At 44.6% G+C, this 25,073-nt stretch overlaps 1 protein-coding gene across 1 annotated transcript in view; it reads left to right on the top strand.

The window, feature by feature from the left end:
• Positions 1–23,668, top strand: part of basp1 (brain abundant, membrane attached signal protein 1) — a 33,328-nt gene extending 9,660 nt beyond the window's left edge. The window contains exon 2 of the mRNA XM_061084953.1: positions 22,709–23,668. Coding sequence (XP_060940936.1) covers positions 22,725–23,381 — 657 coding nt within the window. The 5' untranslated portion in view covers positions 22,709–22,724 and the 3' untranslated portion in view covers positions 23,382–23,668. The remainder of the gene's footprint in view (positions 1–22,708) is intronic.
• Positions 23,669–25,073: the final 1,405 nt, after the last annotated feature.

Genomic DNA, 25,073 nt, shown 5'->3' with positions numbered 1-25,073 from the left:
CTTTGTGCTTAAATCCGACTCTTGGATCAGTCGTCCTCCTGCTCTGACACGGTGTCTTTAAAAAGAGGAGGAGGAGAAACAATGTTGTTTTCCGTCCTGAATTAGAAAAGTTCAGTCATGTAAGAAACCAGCAACAAAACCCGATGAGTCAATCTCGTGAAATATGGGCTCGTTTTGCAGTTAATGAGGTGAAACGTGCAAAACCACCAAATCCAATTCCCCATCCGAGTTTGTCGTTCCATTCCCAGAAGTTTCTCAGAAGTTTCCCTCGACTCTCGACCCTGGAAGAGCGGCTCCTGGTGTGTGGTGGCCTCCGAGCTGCAGTGATATTCAAGATTCAAGATTCAAAATCAAGATTTTTTTATTGTCAAATGCGCAGAGACAACATGAAGCAGTCGCTGGCAATGAAATGCTTGAGTCACAGGATCTCTATTGGTCTCTATTACAACCAAAAAAATAAAATAAAAATAGAAATAGTATAAAACAGAATAAAAAGTATAAGATAGAATAAAAAGTATAAAAAAGAATAAAACGTATAAAATAGAATATAAAGTATAAAATAGAATAAAACTATAAAATAAAAAATATAAAATAAAAAATAAAATATATATATCTAAATATATATCTTTACAGATGAAGAGAAAAATAAAACAACAATAGAGCAATTTGTGCAGATTGACATCAGAGATCGAAGAAAAACTCAGCTTTAAAACAATCCCCCGGTGGTTTTAGAGCCTACGTCTCCACATAATATTCATATATATATATATAAGTATCATATATAGCTCATATATGAACATGTTTAATTGTGGACCTGAAGTATAAATTACTCCACTGGAGACAAAGAAAATCTCACTTTACTTCTCTGAGTATTTAATGATTGAGTCAAACTTGTCACTCATGAAACATCAGTTTCCCTGTGAGGATGAAACATCTTCTTCAGAACGTGATGATGATCAGGAAGTCGTTTCCGTCTCGTTGCTTCACGTCTCCTCTCCGACAGTTCCTGGTTCCTTCAGTGGCTACGAGCACCTGTTCTGGATTTTCTATTGTTTGGAATCCCTCTGAGAACACATGTGTGTTGTTGACAACACGCAAACACAGCTGAGAACAAAGGCTTCAGTTCTGCACAGACAGACACACGACAAACACTGGTGGTGACTCAGCGCTTCGTGCTAATGGACTCGTGTTACTTGGTTTTTGAATCCATGTTAAACCAGTTGTTGTGTTTGCTTTTGCTTTTCCATGTGTGGTTACTTCTGGTTTCAAATTACCAAGATGACGCCGGACAAGATGTCAAACTGCGGCTTCAAAACAGCACAAACCAATGGGTGACGTTTTGGGGGGGGGGTTATTACACCCGGTTATTGCAAAGTCGAACTTGAACAATAATTAAGTTTGTGTTTCCTCGTGTAAATTCAGTCGTGTCTGAGAGAAAAGATTCAGAGACGAGATCACGATTCCTGTGAAAGAACACGGCACATGAAGATCTGCACAGCATGCGTGTGTGTGAGTGTGTGTGTGTGTGTGTGTGTATTATTGGCAGGAGCTTGTGATGGAGTTGGCTGTCACTGCAGTTTGAGTCGAGTCCCTTTGAAAGACGAACACGTCCGTCCTCTCCGTCTCCGTCTCCGGGTCCATTTTGGTCGGTGGTCTGTGACGTGCACTTTGTTGCAGCTTATCTTACACGTGCACTTCTGCTCAAAATGGCCGCCGCGTGCACTGATCAGAGCAGGAAGCCGTCAGACCATCAGTGAAGAGCCGTCACGCAACATGAAGACATCAGACATCAACAGAAAGGAAGAAATCCAGTGTAACAGTGAGACTTCTCATGTTTACTTCGTGTATGATTCTGCTCAGCCGGGCTGAAACTAACCAGAGACGCTCCACATGGCGTCCTGAAGAGACGCCCGGGGTGTCATTAGAAACCACGTTCGGTCTGAACTGAGGAGAAACCGGACTTCACGTTAAACTGTTTTTATGGAGAAGGATGAGTTCAGATCCAGATCCAGATTCTTCACGTGAAGTCCTCCTCTGTGGCGTCCGGAGGTGTCTCAATTAACGCCTGGCTAATCTGTAACAGTATCTGCGTTAATGTGGATATGAAAACTTTAATATCACAGATTAAAGAATTAAGAAAAGATAAAGTGTGAAATAATAAACCTCATGTACATTTATTTAAGAACAAACTCTTTTGGTATCAGAAATCTTATACTGCCCAATATCGCTGCTGAAATATTTCTCCCCCATCTTTGTAAAAACGTCTTTATGAACTTGCGGTAATAAATATGTTTACTGTTCCTTTGTAGGTATTTAATCAGAACAAAATGTGCAGAATACGATACGGACAATATTTCTGTTTGATTATGTTTCTAGTTTCAAATCTGAATCCATGGTTTTTATGGAGAAGGATGAGTTCAGATCCAGATCCAGATTCTTCAGGTGAAGTCCTCATGGATGTGCCGTCTTCTATCTCCGTACACGTCACAGGGGCGATGTCCAACTTGACTAATTGATGAATTCACAGCAAATGAAATCCAATGCTGCTCATATATATATATATACACCCCTCCCCCCTCTCCCATGCTCAGTGGTTTCAATAGAATACATAAACTGGTGTGAATGCTCTCCAGCTCGGTGTTAATAGCTGTTAAACTCTTCAGCTGGTGTTTGGTTCCCCTCCGACAACAGGAGACAACATTAATAAACTGGTATTATAAATAAACGGCGCTGGCAGGTTCCCTCGGTGTGTTGGCTGCTCGCTTGCCGCTCGGCTAATTGAGAGGATTCAGAGAGTCTTTGACAGACTGAGTGGACCGGAGTGCTGAGCAGGACTCAGAAGACGCCTGGGCAGGTTGCCAGAAGCAAAGCGTCCACGAGGCCGGCCGCTTCCAGAGCTGCTCTCAGAGGAGAAGGCTCCAGCAGCTCCTCAGTCCTCACAGAGCGGCTTCAATAGGAGGTGAAATATGATGAGGCTGATGAACTGATGATTTCTGCTCATGGGTCACGGTGAGGTCAGCGGGGAGTTTCTCATCGTTCAGTTGGTTTCTCGTGACAAGAAGATTCTTTAAAAGCTGCACAGAGAAACGTTTTGTTGAAGAACGTTGTGGTTTGGTTTCAGTAGAAAACATCACTGGACTCTGCAGGATTTAAACAAGTGTTATTACGATCAAATGATTTCATACATCACTTTCCTCAGACACACACACACACACACACACACACACACACACACACACACACACACACACACACACACTTTGTGTCAACTCATCTCTGAACTCATCAGACTCTTCAACAGGACGAGTATCCGACCACAACAAATGTCATTTCTCTGTCAGGCTGTTTGTGGTGGACGTGTCACATTTATTAGTCTGCACTGTGTGTGTGTGTGTGTGTTGGTGTGTGTGTGTGTGTGTGTGTGTGTGTGTGTGTGTGTGTGTGTGTGTCTCCCTCTGGTCGACTCATACATTAACTCCACCCACTGACGGCGTCTTGTTGTAGCAGGGACTTTCAGCCGAGGTTAATTACCTGAGACGTTTGTGGTTTTTCACTCTGTGACTTTTAGTCCAAGATGGAAACATTTCCCACAGAGGATTCCTCTCTTTGAGGAATATAAACACGTCCGTTCCCAGTTCCTTTTCTTTATCCTCCAGAAGAATGTGCAGGGCTTTAATGGAATCTTCATTTTCGAGTCGCTCGCCTCCCATGGATAATAAAGTTTACTACAAAAAGCCGAAACACAACAATACATGATGATCAACAGTCACAGTATCACAGCTGATGAAGCTTTTTCAGGAGGAAGCATTCGGCCTCATGTGGACTCGCTGCACTTTCTATTCCCGCAGCGCCACCGTTTCCTCAGAGGACCCAAGTCCTCCGCTGCTATTTTTAGAGAGCTGATCCGGGAACATGCACGGAAGTTTAATTTTCATGATGTGGTAAATAAATGCTTAAGTGCTTTTTTTATGGTCTGTTCTGCCGCTCTGACGGTTCGGAGCTGCTCATTAAAACCTTCATTTCCCTCATTTTTCCTCCGTAAAAGAGAAGAAGCGAATTTTCGTTTGAGCAAATAACTGAAGGATGTGAGTTTCTTCACCTCGTTTATTCAAAGTGAAACTCGTCCACTCGAGTCAGAGTTCATGGAGTTCACGACGGGCTTCATGGAAACCTGTTGGCCGGTGTCCAGGAGGGACGAGATGAAATAGAACTGAGACGAAGGCTCGACAGCCTCTTCATCTTCATCTTCTTCAAACGTTAGTGTCGAGGTTGTTTTAAAGACAATTGAGAATCACTGTTTCACTTCATTGTTTCCAATTGTTCGGCAATAAAATGAGTCATTTAAAAGTTCTGGAATCTCCTCGTCTTTCCAGGTTGACGTCTTCGTCTTCTACGTGTACGGCTCCTCTTCTTCATCCTCAGATGTTTGGATTCTTCCAGTTTCACGTCCGTCACGTGTTAGAAACCTCATCAACGCGTCCACTCTGAACATTAATCTGCTGTATTCTCTCTCTGACGTATCAGTGGCAGGATAAGTTCTAGAAAAGAGCAACTAACTCGTACGTTTGATTTCTGTCGTACAGCCGCCTTCAGGGAAATGTCCGGACTTCAGTTCATGTCCATAGAGGAGAAATCTTTCCTCTTGTTGCAGGTGTTCACCTTTATATCCTTCGTCTGTTCACTTCTCTGAACTCACATCACACTGGATCACAAGCTGCTGGTCTGAATACAGATTTATCTGCAGGCTTTTCTCCAAAAAACACAAGAATTTAAAGTGATCTTCTCACATTTCAAGGTTTAGCTGCTGATCGTTCGTCTGCAACGATGGAAATAATGTGTGGGAACATTTTTGAAGATAATGGCTTGTTGAATATAAAATTGAAGGGAAACTTGTAATGCCAGAGCGCTGCCACTTCGACCTCGACTGGTGGTTTCTGTTTTGCTGCTAAAAGACAAAACTGTCCTTGATTTGAAAGTGCACCGGCCTGTTGAGTAGAGAGCGGTGCAGGTTTGTGACATCACCAGGTGACAGCGACGGTTTTAAACCACTGCCGAGACAAAGAGGAAGTAAGGACTATTAACCAGCTGCTGAATAATGAGCGCTCCGACTCGTTCACCCTGGAAAGTGGAAGTTGAAATGTCACAGTATCACAAGTTCAGTTCTGGATGTTTGATGCTTCAGAGGCAGATTTAGATTTGAAAGTTCCCTGTTGCTGTTATTCTGTATTTTCAGAAACCAGTCGATGAGGAAGCGGAGTTTCTGTTCAACATTTCCACTTCTGTCAATTACCATCTGTGTTTATTGCTTCATCTTCCATTCGTCCATCAGGCTCCTCCCCAATCCGGCGTCCTCTGCGTGGTGCACTCCTCTTCTTCATCTCATTAGACCGGTTTGGTTTTAGAAACATGTTGTAAAGGTTTGTTTGTTTGTCCATCTCTAATCTCTGATGGTGGTTTCCAGGCTGCGTATTCATTTGCTTTATGGGAGTGAAGCAACAATGAGATAAATACTGTTTCATGCTTCATATCATTTGTGAAAGTGTTATTAAGTTCGTCAGGTGACAGTTGTGGAGTTTGTGTTGTGATAGCAGTCGGAGTTTAGGTGACAGGTTATTTAACTGACCTTCGTTTGGGATTGACAACTAACTTGACACCGCCTGACCCCCCCCCCCCCCCCCGGGGCAGTAAACACCACCCATCTGGCACCGAAGGCGGTTGAAAACAAACGCCACTCAAGGTCTGACCCCGGTGGAAGGAGGAGAAGACACTCCCCCACATGTGGTAGGAGGAAGGAAACTCCTCGGCTCATTCATGTGCCCCCCCCCCCCCCAAGCGGACCGAAAATAGAAATACTCAGAAATAACTTTTACTTTAATTCTAAGTTTAGTTAAGAACCTGTTTCACTGTCTCTTTAAATGCAGCGTTTTAGTTGAGTTTACATTTTGCAACACGGGGTCCCTTCTTGTTTTCTTTAGTGCAACCTTGAGGCTGATGGATGGTGTGTGTGTGTGTGTATGTCTGTGTGTGTGTGTGTGTGTGTCTGTGTGTGTTAGCAGTGAGCGGAGGTGCAGGTCAGAGTTCACATATTTCTCAGAAACACTGTCCCTGTCTCTCATTAATAAACATTGTGTGTGTTTATCTCTACACACAAAATGCCTTTTGTGTGTGTGTGTGTGTGTGTGTGTGTGTGTGTGTCACTACATGCGTCAGCACTGCCTCTGTGGCCTTCTGCAGAAACCCACTGTCACGCTGATGACTGTAAACTGCTCGCTCTGTTTCATGGTCACTCCCTCAGATTAAGAACATGCACATTGAAGTTCTATCCTTGGAAGTATCTGATGTGCTCCATGTCCAATCTGCTAACATGGAGGAGACAGGGTGTGTGATCTGTCCTGCAGCCACGTGACATCCACATTACTTCATGTTCACACAACTCCGGAGTTTTAGAGCTAAAACGGAGAAGTTTAGAAATGCTATCGGTCCCAATTTAGTTTGAAAACTGTGGGGCCTGATTTCCGTGTGGTCAGGTTGTGCATGTGCGTGTTACTGAAGCGCCACATTTCCATAATTGCGTGTAGATAAGTTCTTTGAGAACAGAAGCAAAAGCAGGTTTTATTTTTCCTTTCTTCAAACAGCAGCAGGTCAAAGTGGATCTGATTCACAGAGAAACTTTGAATCTGCTGCAGTCAGATTCATAATGATCGGTGTCAGTTTGCTGATCGGAGCTTTTCAGAAGCAGATCTCTACTGAGCAGCATTACAACACTGTGGTTCTGAAACGTCCAGAGTCTAGAGACCAGGCTCCTTCAGGTAGAAGAATGTTCACTTTCACTCATGCGTGAACATGGGTCACGCATAGGGTTGCAAAATTCCGGGAATATTCAAACTTGGAAACTTTCCATGGGAATAAACAGGAATTAACGGGAATATACGGGAATATACGGGAATTAACGGGAATTAACTGGAATAAACTGGAAATGTTGTGGGTAATTTATACTAACTGTATTAACCTTGTCATATACAGACATAAATATAAACATTTTGTTTTGTCATAGGCTGATTTGAGCCCTGAGGAAACTTTGGGCACTTGACTATATGCTTCTGCATCGTTGTGTCATTCTTAACATAGGTCTTTGCACAGTATTTGCAAATGTACACAGCCTTTCCTTCTACATTGGATGAGGTGAAATGTCTCCACACATGAGAGAGTGCACGTGGCATTGTTCTGTAGAATAAGATGAGAAAAAAGTTTGTAAAAAAAACACTAATGCAATGCCAGAGATATAAATAGTTAGACAAACAATTGGAATCGTCTGTAAACATATTTTACAATTGATGGATAAATGAATGGAAAATAGGCTAGATGAAGGTTAACTTCCCATGGAAGGTTTCCAGAAAGTTTCCGGAAATTTACCGGAAACTTTCCGCCCCTTTGCAACCCTAGTCACGCATGATGAAGCTTTGAGGTGGTCGTCAGCTGTCGGGCTTCACTTCATCACTGATGGCTTCATCTTTAAACTACTGCTGCTCCACTGCTGAGGAATCAGAGATTGATTAGAGTCTTGTCCTGCTCACGGCTCATATCTTTGTTAAATTATGTGATTATTTGATCTTTGAAACGATCTGGACAGTAGGGGGCGCTCTAAAGGTTCCTCACATGAAACTTGAGATGTTCTGATACTGATACCAGTATCGTCACCTCATATACTGCACATGATGCCCAGTCGAACACTGACCAGTATGTTTATCTACATTTACCAATCCTGCTCCACGTCTTCATCGGTCCAGGTTGTAAACGTGTGTGTTTGTGTTGTTGTGTTCTCTTGTCCTGTGGTGACACTTCAGAATGATTCCTTCTCATTAGTGAGTCGTCCTCAAACAACAAAGTGTGCAGAGCGTTTTGTAAACAGTCTTTGGTTCAAAGTGAAGTGGGACAACTTAGTGTTCATCCTACCTGGTTTATCTGCAGGTTTGAGTCGATGATTTGAATCGAATGAAACTGAATTTTCTTTGTTATTGTTCACTTACTATGTAAAAGTTTGAATTATTCACTGAGCTGAGGTTCACAACAGGTTCAGCCAAGTTCACGTCTTTTCAAAAATAAAAGCTCTGAAATTCCAGATAAAGAGGAAGTGGCCTGTTCCATACAAACACTGAACTTCTGCTTCCTGTGGACAAGTTACATATTTACCTGTGAGGCTTGTCACACACACACACACACACACACACACACACACACACACACACACACACACAACCATGTGAAACTAAAGTTTGAGGATTGTTCTCCTGGATTTGAACCCAGATGAGTTTTCTTAAGTCGATATGAAAAAGCCAGATCTGCGGATGTCTTGTCTCGTCGTGTTCTCAGATCCCAGATCAGAAGTTGAATGAAACCCACAGGAAGTCATTCTTTTATGCTTATTTAAGTTTAAAGTGTCCCGGCGCTCTCTACAGCTGCAGAGTTAGAACTCGGCTCCAGTGGAATTTCTTTCTCTTGATAAACTTCACCCTTTCCCATTGGGCTCGTTTTGTTTAACGAGTCGGGGGAAGTTCTGTTCCGTGCTGCTCGTGCACGATGAATGCAGACGTGGTTTCTCTTTATCGAAGTCGGCCTTCATTCTCTACTTCCGTCCTCTCAGCCACAGCAGCAGGCCACGCTACCCAACATTATGCAAGGCTTCAAAACTTTTTCAGTTTCAGAACGAGACCTGATATTTCTCACACACACGTGCTGGAATATAAATGTGCAAAGCAGCAGTTGCATTGTACTGCCACCGACAGTCCAGTTTGTGCAGTGTAGCGACAGATAGAGATCAGTCACATGTCAGGAATTGATTTGGAGACATTTCATCATTCTTCTAGAAGCAAACAGAATATATTTAGAACTGATCTTGAGGTAAATTAAGGGACAATTATTCAAATTTTTCATTTGTGGCTCATTGGGCGGAAACAAAGGAAACAAGTTGAAAATGTCCCCACAGGGGTTTTTGTCCCCGAGCTATTTAAAAGCACACACTTTCAATAAACCAAAAATAAAGTTTTTGTTTGAATTGAATAGACGTGTTTTTGTGTTTGTGGATTTTAGATTTTGCTGTAAAATCCGTGTCCAGTGCCGGGTCGATTCGCTCTATTCACGCAATTCACAAAGAACTCAAGAGTCGATGCGTCATCGTGCATGTTTCTGAAGACCTATTGTCACCTCTGAAGGAAAATCATTACGTCTCATTTATGTTTGAAAGCCACAGACGAGTCAAATCAATGTGCAACGCGTAACATTCCTCAACATACATCAGCCGATTAACCTGCCCCATGCAGCGTGTTGATTGGTCAGAAGTTGTCATAACGGAAATGATGAAACGTAACGATCGCTCGTCTTCAGCTCAGTCACGTCCAACTTCACCGACACGTCTCCACAGCGATCCGGCCTCGTTAGGCGTCGTGTCCCTGAGGAGCCGCCGGGCGAGTCGGGTCATGTCCCGACAAACAGCTGCTCCCTGGGGTCCGAGCTCGGCTCCTGTGGCCGATGAAGCTCCTGATATCGTGAAGATTCACCTCAGGCGAATCCAGATGAGTCTCCAGGTCCAGTTAGAAGCCAGTGAAGAACCAGTATGGATCAGTATGAACCAGAGGATCAGACAGAGCTCCTCGGATCTGATCACGCCGCAGGTTCGAGACCATGTCGATACCCAACAGGCCACAGGGTCCACTGGTCTGAAAACACATATGAGTCCAATCAGTCACCTGACCAGCGGCGGGATAGTGGCCGGGTGCTGCCGTGACTTTTATGCTGATAGCCGCTAAATGCTAATTAGTCTTTAGCTCATCGTTGGTCCTTTGGGTTCGATTCTACGTCAACACAGTCAAAAAGCTAAATGAGGCGATGATTAACATTAATGAGGAACCTTCTCTGCCATCTTACCGTTAAAAAGGACATGTTAACGACACTGTTTGAGCACAAGCTGAACAAATCTGAGGACAAGCAGAGCTGCTGGAGTGAAACTCTTACAGAACCTGAAATCAATAAGTCCAGCTCTCAAACTGACAGATGACGCTCTTTAACAAAGAGAAGAAGGGAAATAACAAAGCGTAGTTTTTTACTTTCCCTCCATCCAGACGAAATGCTGCAGCCAATAAAGCTTTCAGTGCAGGTTTATATTCAGAAATAAAGGAAAAGATCTGAAGCTCCTCGCTGGCTCTCCCCCCCCCCGCCGACGGCTCCGAGGTCATAACCATCTCCATCCCACCAGGTGCTCAAGCTCTGCCAATTTGGGGATTGATCAGGATAAATAATAAAAAGTAACGCTGATAAATAAATATAACTATAAATAGTTATTATGTTATTTCTGGTGAAAACAGCGACATGTTGGTGCTTCGCAGATATTTGTCGCCCGGTTTAAAACCGGAACAATCCCAGTCTGGGGGGTCCACATGGGAACTGTAGTTTTTAATTTGCTGCCTGATTCTCCTGTTGGTCCCCGAGTCACACGATGATGAAATAAGCGTCACGCAGTTGGAAGTAAGAGTTGTGCGTTCTCTCCGTGGCGTGAATTTTAAATCGCAGCTTTTTGTTTTAGGCTCAAATGTAGAATACGTGATAGAGAAAATACTTTTGCATCATCTGTGGCCCTGACGTCTGGATTCAGAGCAGAACTGTGAGGATCTGTCCCTCAGACCTCGGCCTGGACCTCAGGATCTGTCATTCAGACCCCTCCCATCCCCCAGCATCCTTTGCTCCACCTTTTTTCTCTAAATGCAGAGCTGGTGATGTGTGTTTGTGTGTGTGTGTGTGTGTGTGTGTGTGTGTGTGTGTGTGTGTGTGTGGAGTGGGCCAGATTTTCTGCTCCAGTTTCCCTGCCTGTCCACTCGCCGGCTGCAGGAGAAACACACTCGTCTTAAATCATCCAGCTGGAAGTGCAGGCTTGTGAATTACAGCCGTAGCGCTACATTCAGGTTATGAACGCTGGCGCCAGATACTTCGCCGGAGCTGCTGAACCACGTCTCTGTGTTCCCTCACACACCGCTGCTCTGTGTTCCCTCACACACCGCCGCTCCGGGCCGTAGAGCTTCAACGTTTCTTTACGCTGCAGATTGACGACACAGTTTTTACGAGGAGTTTGGGTTTCGGTTCCCGTGACTCTGCTGCTTGCTCACGTCTCCAGCTCACGTCTACATTACCGAGCTCACTTTTCCAAAAATCAGGTTCGAACTAATATCACCTGACACACACGTGGCCTTCCCGTGCACGCCGCCTGACCTCGGGTGACCTGCAGGTTCGTTGGCTAGCTGTTGCCCCCTGTCTCCAGTCTTTGTGCTAAGCTAGGCTAACCATGCTTCCTGAGATTTGACGAAACAGAGATTTATATGAATCTTCAAGGCTTAACGGTGTCATTTAATATTTGTAAAATCATGAATTCAGTGGATCTGACGTAGAAAACAGGACAATAAGAAGTCGGAGCGAGGACTTTGTACGTTACCTAATTTATACCTAATATTTGGACAGTTTTGAACGAGCGCTGCTGTGACGCATATGTGCAGGATTATAACATCCGAGCTTGTCTGTTAATCACTGTGTTAACTTTAGAGCAGATTAAACATCGGGGAATAGCTCTGTTTGTTGCACTTACACTCACAAGTGTGTCTTTGTATGTGTTTTTGTGTAGTTTTTATTCTAAATATTAAAACTGGCAGAAGTCAAATAATTTTTGTGATGAAAATCTTCTCATGCAAACTGGAACTTTTACATCCACGTATGTGAAGCCGTTGTGTTGTGACAGCTGCTGGGTCGTGGAGGTCAGCCGACGAACCGAGTGACTGAGCACTGATTCGGTGCAAATCTCCTCCAACCAAGCTGAAGCAGAGCGGCGTGCAGCAGCTGCCTGTCGTGTTGCGGCGGCAGATCCGTCCTCCGTCAGTCCGATGTGGACGAGCTGTCTTTAAAACACAGTTCAGTGGGAACCAGGAGGAGAAACTGCAGCTTGTATCCCCAGGCAGGAGTGAGGATGAGGAACAAACCGTCAGTCGTTCTGTGAAAACCTTAAAGATCCATTTCGTCGCTTTTATGGAAAAAAACAACCTTATTCACATTTCAGTTTAGTCGACAGAGACAGGCTCCACCCACACGACCGCGTTTCTGCATGAAAATTGTGTTTTTCCACACAAGCGTTTCAGTTTTAATCCTCGTCCACAGGAACACGGCTGATAACTCACGTGACTGCTCGTGTACAATAAACATGCACGTGCCGCTTTCAACAGAAACAATTTGGTATTTAGATTCAGAATTGCTTCTGGTCTCCTCCACATTTTAACAGCTGCATCTTTTTAAAATACAGAATTGCAGTCAATCAATCGAATCTTCTGGAAGGAGGTCTTGTGACAGGAGCCTGAGGTTGTGAACGTCAACGTCGTTGTTTCCAAACATCTCAAATTCTTCTCCTTCAGCCCCAGAGTTTTCAGACTTCTCTGTTTTAGCTCCTCTTCAGCACAGAAATGTTATTGTGTGGACGTGGCCACAGTCATGCTCTTGAAAATCACTTTCTCAGGATCTGGGGATGGAAATGACGAGAAGAACATAGCAATGTTCCATATCGATAGAAAGAGAAGCGGTTGAATGTGCAGTGTTTTCATCGTGAGACGTTGTTCGTGCTCCAGCAGTTTCTCCCGCTCTCTGCTGTCAACTCGATTTCCCCGCGGAGCGACGGCGTCCGAGCCGCGCAGAGTCGGGTCAGCGGCGGCTTCAACCTTTAACATGTCATCTTGGACGGCAGGGACACAGAACTGTCCAGGCTCGGCTGGCCACTGCTCCGAGGCCGGGGATTTACCGAGACGCCGGGACCTCCTGGAGACGTCCATCTGCCCGAGCAGAGGGACGGGACAGAGGGATTACAATGTGACCCACAGAAACAGCTCCCAGGAAACGGAGATCAAGTATTTACAAAGAGAAGGAGGCATCTGTGCAGAGGGGACTTTATTGTGATATTTCACACACGAAACCAATCAGTTCACAGACTGAGCTGAAAAATCAGTAGAGGAGCGAGGCTTCATTTTACCCATAGATGTTTAATGCAGCGTTTCCTACATTCGAATGGAAAGGAAACAATTCATTAGTAAAAGCAATTTAAACCTGTGTCAATTTGCAGAACATTTGCCCCAGAGAGTAGAAATACTCTGTTGCTATTCAGCTTTGGGCAGAATTAAAGGATGACGATATTATCTCCACAGAAAGTTCTTGTGACGTTATCTTTCTTCCTCTGTCGATGTGGAGCTGGGCCGGTTGTGGACAGTCGGTTTCGTCTTGTTGGATGAAAACAAATGTCAGACTGAGCATTGACGGATGACGTGACGGAGACTGAGCGTAAAAAACAAAGAATCAGAGGAGAATTCAAAAGTAAAGGATAAAAGAAACTTAAGTTATAGCAAAAGTTAAAGGCGTTTGGTAGATTAACTCAACAGTTTCCAGTGTGATGGAGAGTCGATGGTTCAAAGCAGCAGCAGCTGAACCCAGTGGAGCAGCAGCCGTGTGAGTGTCTGAAGTCACGTAGCTGCACATCAATGATGATGCCGCTGAAAGGAAGTGACACTGGAAGTCAAGAGATGTCCCATGTGTCCCCTGGCTGCAGTCTGCAGGTTAAATTAAGTCTTTTGTGAGACCCAGAGCATTTTCTCCAGGTTGTCTCGGCCCTGCCCCGGCTCTTCCAACACTAGAACCACACGCCCGGCAGCGACGGCGTGCCTTAGCTTGAAAAGCATCCATTGTGTGCCCAGATGATTGTGAGTCATTGTACTGGCAGCACTAGGCCGGCAGTCAAATGATGTGATGCAGCAGAGGGACGTCCATTGTGTCTGGTGTAAAGCTGCGGCAGGAGCGGCGGCCCTGGCAGATACTGACTGTCGGACGCTCTGGGGAGTTCTGCATGAATAGTGGAGTAATTCACTCGGTGGAGACGAGGCGATTAGCATTTTGAGTGGATTCACCGCCGGCTCTTTCCCAGTCGCAGGGCACTGGAATCTGAGTGTCCAGCAGAGTGTCTCAGTGGTTTGTTCAGGAGGAAGAGGTCGGGTGTGCGTTCAGAGCAGGTTTGTGGATTTCAGAGGGGACTGCAGGTGTCGTGAAAATCACACACCACTTTCACAACTTACATTTTACACCATCTTCCTTCTTTTAGCCATCAGTATTAATATTTGTCATTTGAGAGTATTTGTAATCCAAGATGTTCACAATAGAAAATACCCAATCTCAAACTGGTTTTGTGTTGGTTTTCCTTGAGACTCATTCAAGCTCATTACGACTCATTATTGGGGAGAAATGAAAACTAATCCAAAAAATTGATAAAACATGTTAGAAAGTGTGAGGTCTGACTGTGTGGACGGTAAAATGTTACGGATCATAGTGCGAGCAACAGGATATCTAAAATATTTCCCCAGGAAATGTTAATTCCTTTAACTTCACTCAAAATATTCCACACACACTCACAACTTCCTAAACGTTAAATTGAGTTCAGTGAAGAGTGCTGAAGCTATAAAATACTCTGAATGATTGTGTTGATGAGCGTGAACTGAGATTGTTGCTTTATCCAGGTACAGTTTTCAGATGGCAGAATTCAAAACACACAAACAATACACTGCCAATTGTTTTTGGCAGTTTTACGCACCAGACTTCGATTTATAAACAAGAAATTGTTCCATTCTCGAGTCTTTGCTCCTAATAAGCCTGATTTGTTGGGTTATTGAAGTCCTCTCCCCCATCGAGCCGACAGATGGTGATGGTGGAAAAAAAGCTTTGTCTGAAGGAGAGCCGGCAGAGTGTTGTGTGTGTGTGTGTGGGTGTGTTTTTGTGTGTGTCTGTGTGATTGTTTGCTGTCTACCTGCTCATTGTCGTAATCACTTTTCATAATTCTTTCTTAGAGCCGAGAAATACAAATCAATCAATAATCAAACTTTTACGCCAGGCCACGGTCACACCGTGTGATGAAATCAAATAAGCCGAGTCAGTTTAAATTACCATCTTGTTTAGGAGACATTCCCAGAAGTTGATCTGATGAAAGCCCTACGACAGAGCAAAATTGTAGTAAATGGCCAAAATGGCCACCAAATCTACAATGGCTGGCTTCCTGTTTGGTCTAGCATGTCTATCAATGAGACTTATTTCTTTTTTATGAAAAGACAAATGTCCCTATATATTTTTGTAGATGTAGGCCAATTGTAGTGCCGGGGCTGCCCTTTAGGGTGCACTAGTCAGTTATTTTGCCACGGCCATTTCTTAAAACCATCTGAATGTCTGCAGGGGGGGGGGCTGCTGCTACACACATATGTAGTTTGAGGGAGGTTGAACCTCCAGCACCGAAGTTACAGCAACTTCGCCCTGAGAAAGCCCCAAAATGGAAATGCAAATCCTTCGAAATACAATAGGGCCTCCCACTGCTTGGTGCTCGGGTTCTTTCAAACACATTCATGTCAGTGTAATTATAGATTTCTGTCTTTACAAAGTGAGAACTAAATACGTGTGATAAGGGAAGGTCAGTGTTTGATTGACAGCTGATCTCTGTGCGGAGCAGAAACGTCACCACGACGAACTTTGATCAACAAACATGGAGACAAAAGAAGTTAATTTATTTGAGTTTATTTGAGTTTACAGAACTCAGCTGTGGATTCATAACGATGAACCCCAACTCCAGCATAGAGAGGCTGAGTGAATGTGGTCTGGACTCTGTGGAGGAGAGTCATGGTGTCAGATACGCTGTAGAAGGACAGAACACCTGCACTGTGATCCAGGTACACTCCTACTCTGGAGGGCCAAGGACCTGCCACTCGAGTCTTGATGCTGTTGTAATAAAAGTCATAACTCTTTCTACCACACTATAATGACCAAGATTTATCATTAAATCCAAATAAACATTCTGAGTCTCCTGCTCTGCTGATATTCTTGTATGCGACTGCTACACGAACTATTCCAGTCCCCCCCACCTCCACATCCCAGTAACAACGTCCAGTCAGACTCTCTCTACTCAGGACGTGAGGATGATGAGTGAATCTGTTTGGGTGTTCAGAATAAGACTGTTTTTTTCTCATACATGTTACTTTTCTGTTTCCCTCAGATAATAACAGATATCTGTATGCTGTGTTTGGATCCAGTGTGATTTCCTGTGAACATTTTAAGAAGTCAGCTCTGGTCTCTGGATGTCGCAGTAAAACATCCACTCGAGACACAATCTGTAAAATCTCTGTCTCTGTGTCACTCAGAAAGTCCTGTAGTCGACCTCTGAACTGTGACACAGCTGCTGTCACGTTCTCAAAGTTCCTCAGAGGAAGGATCCTGAAGCTGGATGAGTGTGTAGATTCACTGAGTGGTGACAGTGATGGGTAGTTGTGTAGAAGCTGGTTGTGATCCTCTGTGTCTGAGAGCTGCTTCAGTTCATGGTCTTCCCTCCTCAGCTCAGTGATCTCCTGCTCCAGTCTCTCTCTGACTCGACTCACTTCAGTTTCCTGCTGGGATCTGATCTGCTGCTGATCTGATCTGCTGCTCCACATCAGAGCTCACCTTATCGTGACGAGAGCAGATGTTCTCCTGGAGCTTCTCCGAAGGCTCCACCAGATTGTGCTTCTTCAATGCAGCTGACTGAAGATGATGCTGGAGGTGTTTTTCACAATAAGAGGCCAAACAAACCAAACAGGACTTGAGAGCTTTCAGTTTTCTCCCAGTGCAGACATCACAGGCCACATCTTCAGGTCCAGCATAGCAGTGATCAGCAGGAGCAGCTTGGAGTCCAGTCTTCTTCAGCTCCTCAACTATAGCAGCTAACATGGTGCTTGTCTCCAGGACAGGCCTCGGTGTGAAGGTCTGTCTACACTGAGGACAGCTGTAGCTTCCTCTCTCCTCCTCTTTGTCCCAGTGGGTGTTAATACAGCTCTTACAGTAGCTGTGTCCACAGACAGTAGTCACCGGATCCTTCAGTAGATCCAGACAGATCCAACAGGAGAATCTTTCTCTGTCCAGGTGATTTTCTTGCTGCTCCATTTCAGCTGCTGCCAGAGACTGTAGAACAGATTCACTTCCTCTGAACAGTAACAGATCTCTGCTCCTTTATCTTAATAGAATTTAGTTTTAAAACGAGGCTTACCTCTTTTTGGCAGTAGGTGCTGCTATCACTATCACTATACTGAACTAATAGATCTGTTCAGGTCAAAAACACTCTTTTCTCTCTTCAGATCGTATAAATCGTTCATCTTGCATCTAAGACATCAAAGGATTCTAACATCACTGACACTGTAACATTAAAGCAAACTGACAACAAAGACTTATTCATCAAAGTTGAAAACATGTCACTTCCTGTATCCAGCAGGTGGCGCTGTAATGATGAATCAATATTGATATGGATTTGATCAGGGCGGGACTGTGAATGTGTGAATGAGGTTTGAGGCTGAAAGAACAATGCACAGAGGAGTTATAATAAATCCCTTTTTTTTGGCGAACCATCAAAATGTCACTCCATGCCACGGTTACACCGTGTGATGAAATCATACCGAGGAAGTTTATATCTCCATCTTGTTGAGATGACATTCACAGAACTTGAAATTGATCTAATGAAAGCCCAAGGACAAGTTCATCAGACTTATTTGCTTGTCATGAAAAGACAAATGTCCCTATCGATTTTTGTACATGTCGGCCAATCTTAGTGCCGGGGCTTCACTGTAGGGGGCGCTAGTCAGTTATTTTGTCACGCCCATTCCTTAACACAATAGAAATATCTTCGGGGGGGGGGCTATTGTTACACAAATGTTTTTTGAGGGAGACTGAAGCATGGACACTGAAATTACAGCAATTTCGTGTTTAACGGCAAATCGATGAACTTTGACGCCACAACACTAATATGGTGTTTGACGAAAAGTCCTAGTAATCTTATGCCATTATCAATGTCTTGAGCCACTTTTGACACAGTTTGATATGGTTGCAGTCAGTGATGAGGAGGAATACTTCCAAGTGTAAGATGTTCCAAAAACAATTAATTTACTGTTGCAACCAGGGGGCGCTGCGATTTTAATTCATAATTTCTGTGTAGATGTCATCAGGTCGGGACTCTTGTCTGACATGTCTAGTTTGGACTCGATTGCACCTTGTATGTCTGAGATACAGAACGTTGTGTTTTGATGGCGTGTAATCAAACTTTTACGCCAGGCCACGGTCACACCATGTGATGAAATCAAATATGCCGAGTCAGTTTATATTACCATCTTGTTTAGGAGACATTCCCAGAAGTTGAAGTTGATCTGATGAAAGCCCTACGACAAGTTCATCAGAGTAAAATTGTAGTAAATGGCCAAAATGGCCACCAAATCTAGAATGGCTGGCTTCCTGTTTGGTCTAGCATATCTATCCAAGAGACTTATTTCTTTGTTATGAAAAGACAAATGTCCCTATAGATTTTTGTAGATGTCTGTGACAATCCTCAACTAGGCAGAGACTCAGTAGCAAAGAAAGCACGAGAGGCAGAAAAATAAAGTATTAAATAAAACTTTACTTAAATAGTCCAAAGCAACAAGTCCATACAGGGAACAGGCAGAAATCGAATGTCATAAATCCAGGCAGAGTCCAAAAACCAGGTAGTCCAAACACGGAAGAAATCGCTGGAGAGCATGTACGCACACAGGAGACAATGACAATCTGGCAGAGGGTGAGGGGAAACACAGGGTATAAATAGGGAATGCTTAATGACAACAAGGTACAGGTGTGTGGGGAAACCAACAGGAAGTAAAGCTAGACACAAGACACAAGAACCCAGACACCAAAATAAAAAAGGAAGTGAAATCAAAACAGACACAGACTGAACAGATCGTTACAATGTCGGCCAATCGTAGTGCTGGGGCTGCCCTTTAGGGTGCACTAGTCAGTTAATTTGCCACGCCCATTTCTTAAAACCATCTGAATGTCTGCAGGCGTGGTGGGGGGGGGGGTGGGGGGGGCTGTTGCTACACGCATATGTAGTTTGATGGAGGTTGAACCTCGAGCACCGAAGTTACAGCAACTTCGCCCTGAGAAAGCCCCAAAATGGAAATGCAAATCCTTTGAAATACAATTGGGCCTCCCACTGATCGCTGCTCGGGTTCTTTCAAACACATTCATGTCAGTGTAGTTATAGATTTCTGTCTTTACAAAGTGAGAACTAAATACGTGTGATAAGGGAAGGTCAGTGTTTGATTGACAGCTGATCTCTGTGCGGAGCAGATACGTCACCACGACGAACTTTGATCAACAAACATGGAGACAAAAGAAGTTAAAGATTTAAACACAGAATCTAAATCACTGCTTTTAATGACTCGAGTCTATTTGAGTTTACAGAACTCAGCTCTGGATCCAGAACGATGAACCCCAACTCCAGCACAGAGAGGCTGAGTGAATGTGGTCTGGACTCTGTGGAGGAGAGTCATGGTGTCAGAGACGCTGTAGAAGGACAGAACACCTGCTCTGTGATCCAGGTACACTCCTACTCTGGAGTGCCAAGGACCTGACACTGGAGTCTTGATGCTGTTGCAATAAAAGTCATAACTCTTTCTACCACAATATAATGACCAAGATTTATCATTGAATCCAAATAAACGTTCTGAGTCTCCTGCTCTGCTGATATTCTTGTATGCGACTGCTACACGAACTATTCCCCCCCCCACCTCCACCTCCCAGTAACAACGTCCAGTCAGACTCTCTCTACTCAGGACGTGAGGATGATGAGTGAATCTGTTTGGGTGTTCAGAATAAGACTGTTTTTTTCTCATCCATTTTACTTTTCTGTTTCCCTCAGATAATAACAGCTTTTTGTTTGCTGTGTTTGGATCCAGTGTGATTTCCTGTGCATATTTTAAGAAGTCAGCTCTGGTCTCTGGTTGTCGCAGTAAAACATCCACTTTAGACACAACCTTTAAAATCTTTGTCTCTGTCTCACTCAGAATGTCCTGTAGTCGACCTCTGACCTCTGACACAGCTGCTGTCACGTCCTCAAAGTTCCTCAGAGGACGGATCCTGAAGCTGGATGAGTGTGTAGATCCACTGAGTGGTGACAGTGAGGGGTAGTTGTGTAGAAACTGGTTGTGATCCTCTGTGTCTGAGAGCTGCTTCAGTTCATGGTCTTCCCTCTTCAGCTCAGTGTTCTGCTGCTCCAGTCTCTCTCTGACTCGACTCACTTCAGTTTCCTGCTGGGATCTGATCTGCTGCTCCACATCAGAGCTTCTTTTCTCCAGCACACGGATCAGCTCAGTGAAGATCTCCTCACTGTCCTCCACTGCTTTATCAGCAGAGCCATTGACGGCCTCCTCCTCCTGTTGAAGCAGCTTCACGTCTTTCTCTGTGTCCTGGACTCTCTGCTGGATTGTTTGTCTCCTCAGCCCGAGCTCTCTCTGCCTCTCAGTCCTTTCTGCTGCAGCTGACACTGTGTCGTGGTCTTTATGTTCCTCCACAGAGCAGAGATAACAGATACACTGCTGATCAGTGCGGCAGAACATCTTCATCACCTCGTCGTGACGAGAGCAGATGTTCTCCTGGAGCTTCTCCGAAGGCTCCACCAGCTTGTGCTTCTTCAATGCAGCTGACTGAAGATGAGGCTGGAGGTGTTTCTCACAATAAGAGGCCAAACAAACCAAACAGGACTTGAGAGCTTTCAGTTTTCTCCCAGTGCAGACATCACAGGCCACATCTTCAGGTCCAGCATAGCAGTGATCAGCAGGAGCAGCTTGGAGTCCAGTCTTCTTCAGCTCCTCCAGTGCATCAGCTGACATGGTGCTTGTCTCCAGGACAGGCCTCGGTGTGAAGGTCTGTCTACACTGAGGACAGCTGTAGCTTCCTCTCTCCTCCTCTTTGTCCCAGTAGGTGTTAATACAGCTCTTACAGTAGCTGTGTCCACAGACAGTAGCCACCGGATCCTTCAGTAGATCCAGACAGATCCAACAGGAGAACCTTTCTCTGTCCAGTTGATTTTCTTGCTGCTCCATTTCAGCTGCTGCCAGAGACTGAAGAACAGATTCACTTCCTCTGAACACAAACAGATCTCTGCTCCTTTATCTTAATCGAATTTAGTTTTAAAACGAGGCTAACCTCTTTTTGGCAGTAGGTGGTGCTATCACTATCACTATACTGAACTAATAGATCTGTTCAGGTCAAAAACACTCTTTTCTCTCTTCAGATCGTATAAATCGTTCATTGCATCTAAGACATCAAAGGATTCTAACATCACTGACACTGTAACATTAAAGCAAACTGACAACAAAGACTTATTTGCTTAATGAATCCTTTGAAGTGTTCTGTTATATATACAGCTCATTTGAGCTGTATATTGTGAAACAGCCAAGAGCAGTTCATCAAAGTTGAAAACATGTCACTTCCTGTAGCCAGCAGGTGGCGCTGTAATGATAAGTCAATATTGATATGGATTTGATCAGGGCGGGACTGTGAATGTGTGAATGAGGTTTGAGGCTGAAAGAACAATGCACAGAGGAGATATAATAAATCCCTTTTTTTGGCGAATCATCAAAATGTCAGGCCACGCCACGGTTACACCGTGTGATGAAATCATGTATACCGAGGAAGTTTATATCGCCATCTTGTTGAGATGACATTTACAGAACTTGAAGTTGATCTAATGAAAGCCCAAGGACAAGTTCATCAGACTTATTTGTTTGTCATGAAAAGACAAATGTCCCTATCGAATTTTGTACATGTCGGCCAATCTTAGTGCCGGGGCTTCACTGTAGGGGGCGCTAGTCAGTTATTTTGTCACGCCCATTCCTTAACACCATATAAATATCTTCAGGGAGGGGACTATTGTTACACAAATGTTTTTTGAGGGAGACTGAAGCATGAATACTGAAGTTACCGCAATTTCGTGTTTAACGGCAAATCGATGAACTTTGACGCCATGACACTAATATGGTGTTTGAGGAAAAGTCCCAGTAATCTTATGCCATTATCAATGTCTTGAGACACTTTCGACACAGTTTGATATGGTTGCAGTCAGTGATGAGGAGGAATACTTCCAAGTGTAAGATGTTCCAAAAACAACACATTTCCTGTTGCCACCAGAGGGCGCTGTGATTTTAATTAATAATTTCTGTGTAGATGTCATCAGGCCGGGACTCTTGTCTTACATGTCTAGTTTGGACTCGATTGCACCTTGTATGTCTGAGATACAGAAAGTTGTAAAAATTCGAGGTAGTTTATATCTCCATCTTGTGATGACACTCGTGTCCATATGAAGTTGATCTTATGAAAACGGCCAAAATGGCCACTAAATCCAAAATGTTGGGCTTCCTGTCGGGTTTTTCCCATTGCACGTCTAGACTTTTTTTTTTTTCTACACCTGGGCTATGATTTTTGTGAAGATCGGTGAAAGCTAACCGAGGGGCTTTTCCTTAGATGGCGCTGTTGAGCCATTTGGTCACGCCCATTTCAAATTACTCCAGAATACAATTACTTTTTAGGGTTTTGAATTTCCTTCAAAGTTTGGTAAGAATTTGAGCGTCTAGGCCTGAAAAAGCTCTAGGTGTAGGTGCTCGGGCCTGAATAACATGATGAATAACATGATGAATATCTCTGAGGTTCAGGGTGAGAGGTTTCATCAAAAAGCCAACGTGATGTTTCTCTCGGAACGTCCGGCTACAAAAGACAAAGAGACGCTTCACATCTCATTATTTTCCAATAATCCTGACTGTTCTTTCCTCTTCGCTTTCAGAAGCCAGAGATCCAAAATGGGAGGCAAGCTCAGCAAAAAGAAGAAGGGGTTCAACGTCACTGACGACAAGGCCAAAGACAAAGAGGCCACAGCCGAGGGGGCCTCTGTCGAGGAGAGCGAAGCTCCGAAAGACAACAAAGATGAGGCCCCGGCTGCCACCGACGCTAAGGAAGTAGCGAATGACACAGCGGCCAAGGAGGCGCCGGCAGCAGACACCGCAGCGGCCAAAGACGAGGAAAAGAACGCAGCTCCCGTCGCAAAGGAGCCCGAGAAACCTGCTGCCAACGCTGAGCCCAAAACAGAGGCGCCGAAGAGCGCGGAGCCCGCCAAGGCCGAGGAGAAACCAGCCGCTCCCGCCCCGGCCAAAGAATCGGCCCCTGCCCCCAAGGAGCCTGAGGCCAAGGCCGCGGCTCCAGCCCCGGCGGCCGAGAGCAAAGATGAGGCCGACGCCAAAAAGACTGAGGCCCCAGCGGCACCAGCAGCCAAAGCCCAGACGGCCCCCGCGGCCTCCCCTGACCCCAAGCCCACAGAGGCGGCGGCGGCGGCGGCTCCCGCACCGGCAAAGGAGGCGGCGGCTGCACCGAGTTCAACAGCAGCCGCCGAACCTCCGGCCAAGGAGGCCAACGCCACAGAGGCGCCGAGCAAGGATCAAACCGTAGCAGTTCAAGATTAATGGACAGCTTCTTTTCGGAAATGAAAAAATAAAGTTCCTAACTCAACGACGATGAAGAATAAAAAAAAGTGAAGAAGAAATTAACTAGCCCGCCCGTATTCTGATAACAACAATAATGATAATAATTGTAATGATGACGATTTGTTGCACGAGGAGGGCCGGAGCAAACAACTAGAGAAGTTTTCCACCGCTGCAGATGGTTATTGCTATTATTATTGTTATGTTTTATTCTATTTTTTTCTGCTGTAGTATTTGAACTTTGATACAAGTCTGTGTCGGCTTCACCTTTCCACCTCCATCACGCCCCCCCACCCACCCAGAGGCTGATCCTGACTCCGTCCTGCTGCTCCGTGGACGTCAGAAAATCTAAATTTGGGGAAATTGATCTAGTGTAAGAAGTGGACGTCCAGTGAATCTGTCCACTCCTCCTCCTCCTCCTCCTCCTCCTCCTCCTCCTCCTCCTCCTCCTCCTCCTCCTCCTCCTCCTCCTCCTCCTACTCCTCCCCCTTCCTCCTCCTCCTCCTCCTCCCCCCCCCCCCCCTCTGAGTGTCGTGGTCTCGGCCTGTAATCTCTACAGCCGTGGTTGCCTTGTCGTTTGTCGTGAGGACGTCCGGGCTTTCTAAGACATTTTGGAGGTTGCTCAGGAGCTTTGCAGAGAAAAACACATTCTTAGACATAAAAAACAGTCATAGGAATTTTCTGATAAGATTCTAGATTTTGTACTGAAACCCTTAGGTATATTGTAAGTGGACTAAGTGGTTTTTTAACATTTGTAATATGCTAATAAAACCTGCAACGCCTCGCTGAAGAGACGTCCACGATGTTCTTAGAAAGACGGAAATCTCTGATCCTGCATCTGAAGACCAACTCTTCAAGGAGAGTAAGATTAGTTTTTGGGAAGGATGCTTCCTCCAGGCAGGTGGCGTTCAGGAGCGTCCACATCCTGAGGAAAACAGACTCAACTCTTGAACTCTTTCCTGTGACTGTGCAGATTCACGGCAGAAACCAAATCCTTCGCATCAGTCGTACATTCTGCTGCAGGATTAGCAGCAGGTTGTACTCAAAGCCAAACAAAGTTCCAAATTTATACAATTTGAGAATTAAATAATTATAATATTTTGAGATTTTCTATTTTAAGGATTAGTTGAAGCATTATTTGCTCATAAACTCCTGCAACCCTTCTCACTTTAGGTTTCCTCACCTTGAAATTCTCTTACCCGGGATATTAAAGACAGAAACTTTAACTAGAACTCCACTCAGACATCCGGCAAGGCCCAACTGACAAATCACACTCTCAGTGTTAGTCCCATAAATTCGCCGTCATTATGGGATGGAAGAGCCTTGCACATGACAGGCAGCCTCTGATTTCCATGCCTCATTCATTTTCTTAACATTCCTGGAATATATATGTCACATATACAGTCAGTGCATGTATGCAGCAGTGGAAGAGGAAAAAGGAAGGCAGGAAGGAAAGCAGGAAAGAGGGAAGGAAGGAAAGAAGGAAGGAAGGCAGGCAGGAAGGACTCGAGCAGCAAAAAGACATTCATGCTTTTCTATGATGTGAAAAAATAAAATGGACAGGAGGAGGAACGAGAGACTGAAAGAACAAGGAAAGAGAGAAGGATGAGAAAGGAAGGAAAGAATTACAGAAGAAAGGAAAAGGCATCAGGAGAAACACAAGAAACACCGGTG

The sequence above is a fragment of the Limanda limanda genome, chromosome 13 (genome assembly GCF_963576545.1).
Source record: "Limanda limanda chromosome 13, fLimLim1.1, whole genome shotgun sequence".
NCBI classification, from domain to species: Eukaryota; Metazoa; Chordata; class Actinopteri; order Pleuronectiformes; family Pleuronectidae; genus Limanda; species Limanda limanda.
The sequence above is the reverse complement of the archived record's forward strand: the minus strand, read 5'-3'. Positions and strand labels throughout refer to the sequence as shown.